The sequence below is a fragment of the Solanum lycopersicum genome, chromosome 6 (genome assembly GCF_036512215.1).
Source record: "Solanum lycopersicum chromosome 6, SLM_r2.1".
NCBI lineage: Eukaryota > Viridiplantae > Streptophyta > Magnoliopsida > Solanales > Solanaceae > Solanum > Solanum lycopersicum.
This window is the reverse complement of record NC_090805.1, coordinates 40338516-40352260: the sequence shown is the minus strand read 5'-3', so window position 1 is coordinate 40352260 and position 13745 is coordinate 40338516. Positions and strand designations below refer to the sequence as shown.

General features: G+C 31.3%; 1 protein-coding gene across 2 annotated transcripts; it reads right to left on the bottom strand.

The window, feature by feature from the left end:
• Positions 1-1201: 1201 nt before the first annotated feature.
• On the bottom strand, positions 1202-12443 carry TPS12 (caryophyllene/alpha-humulene synthase). 2 transcript variants are annotated; one of them, XM_069298703.1, is made up of 8 exons: positions 12341-12443; positions 3991-4002; positions 3377-3650; positions 2922-3300; positions 2617-2835; positions 2406-2544; positions 1830-2081; positions 1202-1753 (listed from the first exon to the last, which is right to left on the bottom strand). In XM_069298703.1, the coding sequence occupies exons 1-8, from the start codon at positions 12425-12427 to the stop codon at positions 1457-1459; spliced, it is 1659 nt and encodes a 552-aa protein (XP_069154804.1). In that variant the 5' UTR covers positions 12428-12443; the 3' UTR covers positions 1202-1456. The 2 variants fall into 2 exon arrangements, with proteins under 2 accessions (XP_069154804.1, NP_001234766.1); NM_001247837.1 differs by lacking the exons at positions 3991-4002; positions 12341-12443 and adding an exon at positions 3745-3831 and having other exon boundaries at positions 1457-1753.
• Between the last annotated feature and the right edge of the window lie 1302 nt (positions 12444-13745).

The following is a 13745-nucleotide window of genomic DNA, read 5'->3' as shown; positions in this document are numbered from 1 at the left end:
TCCAGATTCAGTCCATTAAATTCGTTTGATTTTTAGGTCTGAATCTTAATCATTTAGATTCAGCTCACTAAATTCATTTGTTTCTTTTTCAAAAAGCCTTTGAGTGAATCTGAAAAGATCAGATTTGTAGGATAGTCTCAACAACATTTAATATTTAATACGCTATAAAAAAATCATGTCGACTCTCTCTCACACATTATGCGACTTGCTCTTTCTCTTTTTGTACAATCTTTCTTCCTCTTTTTTTCCAGTCAAACACCAATTTTTTTCTTCTTAAATTAGTGCTTTCATAATCTTTACTAGTATTTTCTTATATTAACAATTTTTTTGGGTTGTATTTATTTTTGTCAAGAACTATTGTTGTAATAATATCTCTGGGTGTTCCATCAAGAAGAACTCAAGATGTGAAAAAATAGTATTCATGATTAGAATTATGAGAATTTAATTTGTAAGGGCCAAAAACATTGAAGATTGTACTACAACATGAGTTTATGATTGGAGTCCAAGTTATACCTATATCTTAATTGTTTATGACAAAAATGATGGAACTCCTAATAATTCTTCATCACAATCTTCATTTTCGGTTGAAAGAAAAGTTTTGAAAGAAATTGATGAAAAGATGAGTAATACTTTGAAGTTATTGATTAAAAAAATAGTGCACCTAGCTTTGATACATGCAAAGAAAAAATTAGATGGTTTTGGATGGGAAGAACCATTATACTGTATAATTGTTTGTATATTTTGTGAAATTGGCATCTACCAAAAAGTATGGGCTATAAAAAAGTATGAATGAGAGGTTTGTTTGCAACAAATGTTTAACATATGGAAAATAAATAAACTACACAAATAAAATTTGAAGAAACATGATTTTATTGATAAATATTGCGGGTACAATTTTGTTGATCCCCTAATTTTACTCTCCTAAGATTTATCCATGATTCGGGGGCCTTAGTGGCGTATTTCAGAACTAGGATGATTCTGTTAATCCATCAATTTGCGGAGTATTCTAGATTTTGAAGAGGAATTTAGTATCCTTTATATAAGGGTAAACTAGGGGTTAGGATTGAGTAGCCTCCAAGAATCATAGTTTAAGTTGAACACAATTTGTAGAGTCCGTTGAATTGAACGCACAAAATTTCAATGGCTACAACAATACAATCCAACTAAGCAATAAAATGATATTGAACTGCATCAAAGACAGTTTATCAAACTCCATAATCACATTAATACAATACAATTACAATTACGATACATCCAAACAAGCTGGACATGAAATAAAAGAGGATTTAATACAACTCTAGTGTTGTATATTTATTGAATGAATGAATGAAGATCTTTCCTTAATAAATTACTCCTAAAAAACAACTTGATTATTTGAAATATTCCGGAGGAATTAACGGTTCATATATTATGAATCACATTTGAAATTGTTGACGGTGCAATTTCCTTATCATCTTCATATTTCGACAGACTCAACCAGTAACGAAATTATCATATTTTTAAATTTTCCTTTGGAGTTTGTGTACTCATCCTTCTCTTTATATAACGTGTTTATCACGCGTGTGAAATTTAGCACTCGTTCAAGGACAAACTTTGGTACTTCTACGTCTGGACAGAAGAATTCTCTGTTTATGTCCATCCATCCATTGGTGACTTCTTTCTGGAATTTAACGTAAGCCTCTTGCTTTGAAACTCCATAATCTTTCATGTAGCATTCAATAAGTGAAGCTCCATGTTCTCTTTGTTGTTCAACCTAACATGGAACAGATTTCAATATTTTCAATATATAAACTTCGAAAAAAAACTTGATATAAATCATATGTACTTACTTCATGTCCAACAATATCGTCCATTGCTCTGGCAATCAATGAGGAAGCTCGAACTATCAAAGGTTCATTTATCATCCATTCAAAAGTCTCTTTGGATATAAATTCCTCCACACCAACCAAGCAAGTTGTTGCTCCCATCATATAGCCAGCACTTACCATCGCATTCTCCATGTGTTCCTCATATTTTGGAATATGATTATCATTGTTTAACCATTGGGCTTCCTTAAAATAGGCTCTCACCAACTTTTTCATCTAAAAACAATATAAGAGGTAATTTTAGCTAGATAAAGATGAATTATAATATCTTTTTTTTTTCCTTTGGAATGAAAACATCTCCTCGTTGTCTTTTGGAAACAATCTTTGTATCTCTATAAGGTTTGTGTAAACTCTACAATCCTCAGATCCCGCTGAGATGTCACTATGTATGTTGTTGTTAATGTTTCCTTGTTGCCAAAGTTTTCATTTCTTAATTTTTTTTATTGAATATAAGGGGAAGGGAAAATAGAATGAGGAGGAGATTATAAAGTTGGGGATTGAATTCTCATTCAAACAATCAACCAATTGAACTAATATTACCTCATATTTTGCATAGTATACACGATCTGATTTAAATTCTTTGGCCAACGCTTGTTCCATTTCACTGTATATGTCTAGAAGAGCTTGATAAGCATGTCTCAGATATGGCGGTACTGAATCGATTGCATTAATATCCCATCTAATAAATATCAAGATTTAAATCATATTCATCAGCGAAAATGATTAATTACTTATGAAAGTGATGTTTTACCTCTGGATTGCATTGTTGAAAGGTTCTAGTTCGTCAAAGGTTGCATAAGCATCAAAAGTGTCATCAAAGAAGGAGGCCATTTGGATTACTTTTGTCATCATTTTTCTCGCACGACTATACTTTGGCTCAAAATACACTCCTAATATCCAGAAGTAACACTCAACCAACCTGTCTCTTGCATATGGATATTTATTTGCAAAATCCAAATCTTTCCACCACCTACATACATACATCACAAGAGCAACGATTTTAATTTAATTCATGTAATTAAAGTAGATCAAATAATATTGTACGTATGTACGTACCTTGTAAGGTCACTAAGCTCTCTTTGGTGCAACTTTTGCAGCATGTTGAAATCCAATTTAGCAAATTTCAAAAGCAAATGGTTGTGTGCATCATTGTTTTCGTAAATGGATATGTATTTCCTTGCTCCCACCCTTGGTAAAGTCATGCGAATAGGCTGACTAAAGGCTTCAGTTACTTCAGCCTTAAGAGAGTTATTATTGCTCAAGTTGGAGACAGTAGACTCGAGATGAGTGGTGGTAAAGGTAAGAGCTTCTTCAAGAATCTCCTCATCGCGCACTCTCAGATGTGACGCTTCATACAAACTCAATAATCCTTGGACATCATTAGTAAGCGTTTCCTTGAATTTCCCATCTTGGTTGATGAATTGCTTGAACACATCTGGTTAATTAAACATGAATGTTCATTGTTAGTAAAAAAAAGAAATTAATAAAGAAAAGTAATAGAATAGATTTACCTGAAGACATGTAATGGCCTTGTTGCCTCACAAGTCGAAAACGAAGAGACACAACGTAAAGGTTGTTGTCATTATCATTCTGTTTGGACGATGCATCAAAAATGTTTTGAATGGATGTTTCAATTTCATTATCAAAATGATATGCCACTCCCAATCGTTGCATCGCGTCTATCAACACAAGTTTTTGTTCACTACCTTCAGGAGCTTCCACCAGCATTTTTCTAATTGTTTCTTTGTACTCATCAACTTCAACTTTTTCTTGGTTAGTAATTTCCTGCATGCAAAAAATACTCATCATATGTTAATTAATAAAATATTATGTTACGTCTGAAAACATTTAACATGGAAAAAAAGAAAAAAAGACTGACATGAGTATAAGAAAGGAAATGATATCCCCAAACAGTTGGGTGAAAATTAGCCAAGGGACGACACTTATTAGCAGAAGAAGAAGCCATTGCTTGTTCAAAGGTTTTTTTTTCTCTTGCTGTTTTTCAAGCTTAATTTGTGGGTTTAAGTTATGCTAATAGGATGGGCCTATTTATAATGTACCTTACTCCTTTGAATCGAATTATTGGGATTCAATTAATTTGTTATTTGGTTGCTTAAGATAACACTATAAGTCTAGGCTTATTAATTAGAATTAGTTACATATTATCTTTAAAAAACAGCAATTTTTTTTCACACTATTGCATATAGTGTTGTGATTAACATGATGACTTGTTTATAAACTACATCAGGGTCATTTTGGTCTTTTTTCCTGTGCGTTAGACACTTAAACTACATCGTTTAATGTCAAAACTATGTAGTTTTTCTCGGTCTAAACCTAATAATCTAGTCACAACCTATCCAAAACCCTCATTCTCTTAAAATCACCCAACTTAGAGCGAAAAGAAAAGAAGAAGTCGCTAGTTCCTTTCAAGAACAAGTAGAAGTGTTCTTCGAAGTTCAACTCCGAAATCCAAAGAATTTATCCGTAGATTTCATCTAATTCATTAGGTATATGAGATTTCCCTAGTAGTGAACCCTCATACTTCGAGGACACTAGACATGCCTTTTGTTTTAGTCTTTATTTTCAATTTCATTAAAGTTAGCTTGGGGGCATGTCTCAAAAACTCATTTCAGTTAGAGGCTTTTTCACACATGGTAGCAAGTTCAAACTTAGAGTCAGTGTTAAGTGTTATGGAATTGTCTCCTTTAGATATTCAGATATATTTTCATTTGCAGTCCTTTAGTTTTGAGTCATTTATTAGTTATGCTTGTGCTTATCTTAGTTATATTATCAACATGCTTGATATATACTAGACTCAGCGTTAGCTTGAAGTCATTCGTGATCCTGGGTCTCCTATTGCGTCTAGGAATATCCTTGGAGTATGACAAGTATCTCTAATGTTTGGTATTCAATCATTATAATTGGTATTAGACATGTTTCTTTTTTTACTAAGCTTCCACTTGGGGGATCAAACAAGGTCATCCTATTTCGCCGTCCCTTTTCATTATTGCTGCTGAAAATCAAAACATACCATGAACAAAAGAAGGAAACTAAATGTCGTTGGATGATATGATTGTAATACCAAGACTGAAGGTTCTAGAGGTGTAATAAGAGACAACAAAAGAAATAAATGTCACCTCTGTCTTATATAAGCAGGTGTAAATGCGGAAGCTAGCAAAGCAAACCTCGAAAGATCATGAGTAAGAAGACAAACAAAAATATACCAAAAGACACAAAGATTTACGTGGTTCGGTCAGTAGACCTACGTCCACAAAGGAGATGAGCAATCCACTATAAATATGAGAGTACAAAATATAGACAGAAACAACCTCAACCAATTCACTCAGAATACATGGGAGGTTCACACAAGTGATAATGTATCGATCTTGTGACCCATAAATTCTCCCCCTTAACCAAAACTCTCAAAGCCCTTAAGACTACATTGTGAATGCTGATTAAGTTTGAAGGAACATTCCTCTATTTATAGAGTCCTAAACCATTTCCTACCAGAAAAATAATTAGTCAATCCAAAACCTTTTCCTAAAAGGAAACCTATTTATGGTAAGAAATTTAGGGCAAATAAAATCCAACAAATCTCCCCTTGGCCTGAATTTCTGACAAATAAATTTGTCCACCTTCTTTACTTAATCTTCAACAACTTGCTTCTCCTCTCCATAATCTTCTTTGCAAAACTTATGTCTCAACACAGAGAACCTCTCTGAAACAATTCTCCAACAAAATCTTCATTACTGTCAAAAAGGTTGCGACTAGAACTACACCCGTCAAGTTGAACACATCTTTCTAACCTGATTCAATCATCGATTATCAAACCACTGAACCTGACTCCGTCGTTAAATCTAGCTCTAATACCACTTGTTAGGACCGAAAATAAGCAGGTGTAAATGCGGAAACTAGCAAAGCAAATGTTAAAAGATCACGAGTAAGAAGACAACGAGAAATATACCAAAAGACACAAAGATTTAACGTGGTTCGGTCAGTCGACCTACGTCCACAAAGGAGATGATCAATCCACTATAAATATAAGAGTACAAAATACAGAGAGAAACAACCTTAATCAATTCACTCAGAATACATGGGAGGTTCACACAAGTGATAATGTATCAATCTTGTGACCCATAAGTTCTCCCCCTTAACCAAAACTCTCAAAGCCTTTAAGACTACATTGTGAATGCTGATTAAGTTAGAAGGAACATTCCTCTATTTATAGAGTCCTAAATCATTTCCTACCAGAAAAATAATTAGTCAATCCAAAACTTTTTCTTAAAAGGAAAACCTATTTATGGTAAGAAATTTAGGGCAAATAAAATCCAACAATATGTTGAAAATTACTAGCCACTTATTTATGCTTTCTCAAATATTTCCTAAGGATGTTGATTAATGTATAACCACAGCTCTTTCCCATACATCTTTAATTGCCATTCGATTTATGTGGATCCTTACATTATCACATGACTTGTTTAAACTAGTTTAATTGGATAGATTTTAAAAATATAATTTATTATTGATTACTTATTCTTTTTTTCAAAAATCCTACTAGTTATGGTCTATAGATAAATTCATATTCTAGTAAATACAATATTAATTAGTGTGCATATTTATTGTCGCTAAAAGTAGTTATCTTTCTGAGACTAAAGTGGGAATGACAAAATAGTAATAAGTTTGAAGCAGATGTTGAGGGAAAAGTGGACAATACTAGCAAGATATTTTGGTAGAAATTGTTAGGGATATACACTTGTAGTTAATTAGAAAATATCAATTGTTAATTTTCAGCTTTATAGAGAAGGATATATATATTTTTTGTGGTGGATGTTCAAGCTAACTAATTTATTTTTCCCAACAAGTATACAATTCAGTTTCTCTATGGCTATCAATAGTGTTTAAGACTTTTTTACATTGTGTTTTTTCTCTATGGTTATCTATGGTGTTTAAAATTCTTTATATAGTTTTTTTTCCCAATAATGTAATAATACGTGATTTAATTTTGTAACAAGAAATTTTAGGTGTCTTTGGTTGCTCAAATATAGAAGCGTGCTCTATTTATCTCTCTCCCATTTCCAAGTCTATAAATGCATGCACTTATTACTTGATTCATCAAATGTAGCATGTTTGACGTTAATTAAGCCCATTAATTACCATGATTTTACTACAAGTAGTCGAAAATAAGTTTTCTATTTCACAAAGATTTAAAATGTATTTATCTTCTCTAAGTTTTATTTATAAAATTACACTGAATATGTTATTGTTGTGGTTGTTCATACATGCCCATTAATTTTGGGAAATAAACATATCATTTGTATTCTATATCTCTTGAATCACCTATATTCAAAACTTTTTCATTAATATTCATTCTATCTTCTATCACATATATTTAAAAATTTTACACCACTTGTATTCATGTAATACTCTGGATATTTCTAAGCTAAGGCATAAATCATTCTTTATTTACATATAAAGTCTTATTTGGGTGATTGTTAAATTGTTCATGTGTGTAAAGATCAATTCTTTAATGTTTGAATAAATTTGGATATGAATTAAGGTACAAGAATCCCCTAGCACAAAGTTGAGTTTAAAACTTCCTTACTGATTAAGTTTTCACATAAGATTCCTTACTGAAACTTGACAACCTGAGTTCTACAATCAATGGAGACATAAAAGGCATGAAACCAGTCCATACCTAAAATGACTTCAAAATATATCATGTCTAACTCAATTAAATCAACCACGATGTTTTTGTGATTGATGAAAATAACACAATCACGATATTAGCTCAACTAGAATAGACTCTTCACAGGTGTAGAAACACAAAAGGGTTCACAAGAGTATAGTGCAATTTTTTTACACTATTGCATATAGTGTTGTGCTTAATAGGATGACTTGTTTATAAACTACATCAGGGTCTGTGCATTAGACACTTAAACTACATCGTGTGATGTCAAAACTATGTAGTTTTACTCAGTCTAGTCACAACCCATCCAAAACCATCATTCTCTTAAAATCACCCAACTTAGAGTGAAAAGAAAAGAAGAAGTCGCTAGTTCCTTTCAAGAACAAGTAGAGGTGTTCTTCAAAGTTCAACCCCGAAATTCAAAGGACTTATCCGTAAATTTCATCATTAGGTATATGAGATTTCACTAGTGGTAAGCCCTCATACTTTGAGGACACTAGACATGCTTTTTGTTTTAGTCTTTACTTTCAGTTTCATTAGAATTAGCTTGGGGGCATGTCTCAAAAACTCATTTCACTTAGAGGCTTTTCACACATAGCAGCAAATTCAGACTTATAGTCAGTGTTAAGTGTTATGAGATTGTCTCCTCCAGATATTAAGATATATTTTCATTTGGAGTCCTTTAGTTTTGAGTCGTTTATTAGTTATGCTTCTTCTTATCTTAGTTATATTATCAACATGCTTGATATATACTAGACTCAACGTTAACTTGAAGTCACTCGTGATCCTGAGTCTCCTATTACGTCTAGGGATAGCCTTGGAGCGTGTCAACTATCGCTTATGTTTGGTATTCCATCATTATAATTGGTACTAGACATGGTTTTTTTTTTCACTTAGCTTCCACTTGGGGGATCAAACAAGATCATCCTATTTCGCCGTCCCTTTTCATTATTGCTGCTGAAAATCAAAACATACCATAAACAAAAGAAGAAAACTAAATATCATTGGATGATATGATTATAATACCAAGACTAAAGGTTCTGGAGGTGTAATAAGAGACAGCAAAGGTAACAAGGTAGTAGGTTTTGCAAAAGAAATAAATGTCACCTCTGCCTTATATGTTGAATTACTGGCCACATATTTATGCTTTTTCAAAATTGTCCTAATTAAATATGGTGATTGTATAACCACAATTCTTTCTCGTACGTCTTAAATACCTCCCCCCTCCCCCCTTCCTTCAATTTATGTGGATCTTTACATTATCACATGAGTTATTTAAACTAGTTTAATTGGATTTCAAAAACATAATTTATTATTGATTACTCATTCTCTTTTTCAAAAAGTCCTACTAGTTATGGTCTGTAGATAGGGATGTAGAAAATTGAACTGAACCGTAAATCAAAAAGAAAATTTCGACTAGTAGTTTGGTATAGGAAAAAAAACTCAACTATATTTGAATTGGGTTGATTTAAACAAACAAACAAAAAAACGCGAAATCAAACCAACCCGACATTATATATGTAATTTTAAAAATTTATTTCATACATAAAAATATTTACTTTGAAATCATTTTAAAATATTTCTTTTACTATTTCATAGTTTTGATCTTTTAATGTATTAGTTCAAGTTTAAAACTTAGAATTGGGAATGTCCAATAAAGATTATAGTTCATAAACGTTGATAATTATAATAAAACTTAAATCAAAATCAAATTAATACTAATGCACAAAGAAAATCAATTCAACACTAAGAATGACAATAATATTGAATATTTGTTCTTTAGAATTACATTGGATTAGACAAATAAATACATAATCTAATTTAACTTTTTATTGTAACTATTACTTATTAAACTTATTTAAGCATGATTTAGTATTTTAAATTATGATTATTTTCATTATGACTTTACAATATTTGTTTTATACGATGATTTCATCATTATCTTTTATTGAATATTTTTGTATCATCAATACTCATCTCATATTTTGTGTTACTTTTTTAAGAAACACCTTAGATAATTGTATTTTGGTTGTAATAAGAAATATTTGGAGCACAAGTTAATAATATGTTTGTATGCAAGCTTTACCGAAAAATCTAAATCTGGAAACCCCGAAGTTTATTAGTTTGATTTGATAAAATTTAAAATTCAACACAATGATTTGGTTTGGTATTTGAAAAACCCGAATCAACCCGAGATTGAAAAACTGAAAAAATCAAAACTTTATTGGTTTGATTTGATTTATAATTTTAAAATTTTACACGAATGATTTGGTTTAATATTTGAAAAATCTAAACCAACCCGGTCATATACACCCCTATCTATAGATAAATATTATATTCTAGTAGGTGCATTATTGATAAATCTTTAACATAGATACAAATCCAAATATGCCTTAGTAATGTCTGAGTATAGTGATTGGAGAACTCATTTTCTATTTTACTCTCCATTATAGAAAAAAATAACGGTGAATTGGTGATAGTCTTAATGGTTTAAATTTAATCTCCTTAAATATTAGTCTAATTATAATTAAAAGCATGACTAACTCCTCGAAATCAACAAGAAAACTGCTTTTTTTACACTATTGCATAGTGTAGACATGTAATTTTCAACCCCTCCCCTCCCCCCTAGGTTTTTACAATACTTTAGCATTAAATTTTTCCTCTAGTGAAGATCCCCTCCATTTCCCCACTGCACTCTTCAATAAGCAACACCTGTCCACTTGTTTAATTAATAATTCAAATTTAATTTTCTTAAATATTAGCTAGCTATAATTAAAAAAACACCAGCTCCTGCAAATCAACAAGAAAGATAGATTTGAATTTTTTAAAATGGTTGCTGTTAAAGTGCATATTTATTCTCGCTAAAAATATATATCTTTTTGGTAAGATTAAGTAGAAATAATAAAATAGAAATAAATTGAAGCAGATGTTGAGGGCACAGTGGACATTTTAGCTAGATGTTTTGGTAGAAGTTGTTAGGGATATGGATAGACACATGTAGTTAATTAGAAAATATCAATTGTTAATTGTCAACTTTATAGAGTAGAATATATTCTTTGTAGTGGATGTACAAGCTAACAAATTTATTTTTCCTAATAAGTATACAATTCAGTTTCTTTATGGCTATCAATAGCGTTTAAGACTTTTTCACATTACGTTTTTTTCTCTATAGTTATCAAAGGTGTTTAAGAATTTTTACGTAACTTTTTCATAAGAACACATGATTTAATATTGTCAACAAGAAATTTTAGATATCTTTGTGTCACGTCCGGGTTTACCCATAGATGTAACCGGCATCGGCGTCCTCTTAGAGGATTAAGACTAGCCTCTTAGCTTACATCATCACATTCATAAGTCGATTTTTAGCGAAAATTTTAAAACATTTTATTACTTCAACTTGAAGGTTTGCATAGACCTCTACATACACATAATATATATATCGAGTATACATAAACCCTTCGTATAGAAAGGTTACATAGCTTTCTACTTTTATTTCGCACGTATATATATACAATAAGTAGCTACAATTATTAGAAAGAAAAGAAATTATGTATTATATAAGATATTGTTTTATTACTTCATGTTCAATTCATATCGTCCATTCGTTTGTTAATAATCGATGCTGCACGAACTATCAAAGGTTCATTTATCATCCATTCAAATGTCTCTTGGCTTATATATTCATCCATATTGATCAAGTTTTGGAGTATAGCCAGCATCCAACCATTGAGCTTCCTCAAAATAGGCTCTCATCAACTTTTTCATCTAAATAGTTATTGTAAAAAATAAATAATACGATAGAAGTACTATTTAGTCGTCTTTTGGAATGAGAGTGATGATTAATTTTAATATAAGTTAATGAATATATATTAATTACCTCATATTTTGCGTAGTGCCATAGTATAAACGGTAAGAGTTACCTTCTTTTGCCAATAATCTTTCCATTTCATTGTAAATGTCTATAAGAGATTGATAAGCAGGTCTCATATATGGTGGTAGTGAATCAATAACACTAATGTCCCATCTAAAATTAAAGTGTCAAAATCAATTACAAGGTACTTGTAACTTTATTTTTACGTCTTGCACAAATTAATTGTTGTGTAGCATTTCACAAATAACAATGTCAAGATATGTTTTTCACACTCATCAATGGGGATTGTTCTCATAATTCAATTAAGAGAAATGATTGTTTTTAAAAATAAATTGATGGTGTAATTTTCTTGTCTAGATAGTAGTTATTAATCTTTCTCATAATATATGTATGAGAAAAGACACAAATTTCCCCCGAACTTAGCCGAAAAGTCAGTAACACGCTTGAAATATCATAATGACCCATTACACACTTTTACTATTCTATTACCGACTTGAACTATCATCATGACCCATTACACACCTTTACTACTCTGTACTGACTTGAACTATCACCATGACCTATTACACACCTTTACTATTCAAAAGTGATTTTATTATCCCCTGAGACGTATACTAACATCACTCTCACATTATGTGGTGTATTACACCCGCTGCCACATCAACGCTACATTAACATCATGTCATAAAATATATATTTTTGTTTTCTTTTCTTTATTAATTAATTTTTTAACTATATTTTACTTTAATTAATACCTTTAATTATTTTAATTCTAATTGTCTCTTTGTACTCATCAACTTCAACTTTTTCTTGGTTAGTAATTTCCTGCATGCAAAAAATACTCATCATATGTTAGTTAATCAAATATTATGTTACGCCTTAAAACAATTAACGTGGAAAAAAGAAAAAAAGACTGACATGAGTATAAGAAAGGAAATGATATCCCCAAACAGTTGGGTGAAAATTAGCCAAGGGACGACACTTATTAGCAGAAGAAGCAGCCATTGCTTGTTTGCTTTTTTTCAAGCTTAATTTGTGGGTTTAAGTTATGCTAATAGGATGGACCTATTTATAATTTGTTATTTGGTTGCTTAAGTCAACACTATAAGTCTAGGCTAGCTTATTATTAGAATTACTTACATATAATTTTAAAATCTTTTAAAAAGTGCAAATCTTTTTACACTATTGCATAATAACAAGGTGAGTCCGATCCGATCTAAATAAAGGCTATGCAGAGTAGATTAGATGGTTGAACAAAAAACTCGGTGATAAAAACACCAACTACTTTCACATATATATTATCTAGTTCATGAATTATACTTGCTTAGCTAACCAGACATAAATTCATGCTTTCGATTTCGAATTCTATATTCTCAGTATATAAATATTGCACTTTCAGTTAGCATATCAACTTTTGAGCTATTCAGTATTAAGTACATCTTAGCTTAAAAAATATTCAAGTTGGAAGTAGACTTAGCATCGAGTTGGACAAGAGTTTCAGCATACCCCCAAAGTCTTAAAATTACGTGCCAACATAGGTTCAGAGTCCCCTCTGTTAGGCATCAGATTTTAGTGATCACGCCACAATCATGCTTTTATACCCATGGAATGTTATTGAATTCTCTCGATGAGGCGTATACATCGGATTTCACGTTTAGCTCACGTGGTTTAAGTCGATTAATAGTAGCTCCCCATAACCAGACTCTTAGTGCATTGACCAGGTTTTCAACATTTACATCAGTATACAGTTCAACATGTTATCTTCATGATTAGTACTTGATAATTGCATTCAGTTCAGTTTTGCGATATACTTCAATACATATCTATGCCCTTGTTTAGATTATATCATTGCTCAATTATGGATTATTCAGTTTATATACTTTGTGCAACTTAACATATCTATATCCTGCATGCTCAGTACATTCTAAGTATTGATGCATACTTTGTGCTACATCGTTTCATGATGCAGGTTCAGACACTCAATATCCAATCATGCTTAAATTGATTCTCGATTCAACTTCAGTAGCTTCAATGATGAGCTTATACTTCAAGGACAATAGACATTCCTTTTATTTTAGTGTTTACTTTAAGTTTTCAGTTTGGTTAGAGTTAGTTAGGGGCATGTTCCAACAACTCATTTCAGTTACAGAGTTTTAAGAATAGTAGTAGATTCAAATTTGGAGGCAGTGTTAAGTGTTTTGGGATTGTTTGATTTCCTCTAGATATTCAGATATATTTTCATTTGGAATCCGTTAGTTTTGACTAATTTATTAGTGATGCTTCTGCTTATCTTAGTCTTATAGCTTGATATATGTCAGGCTCA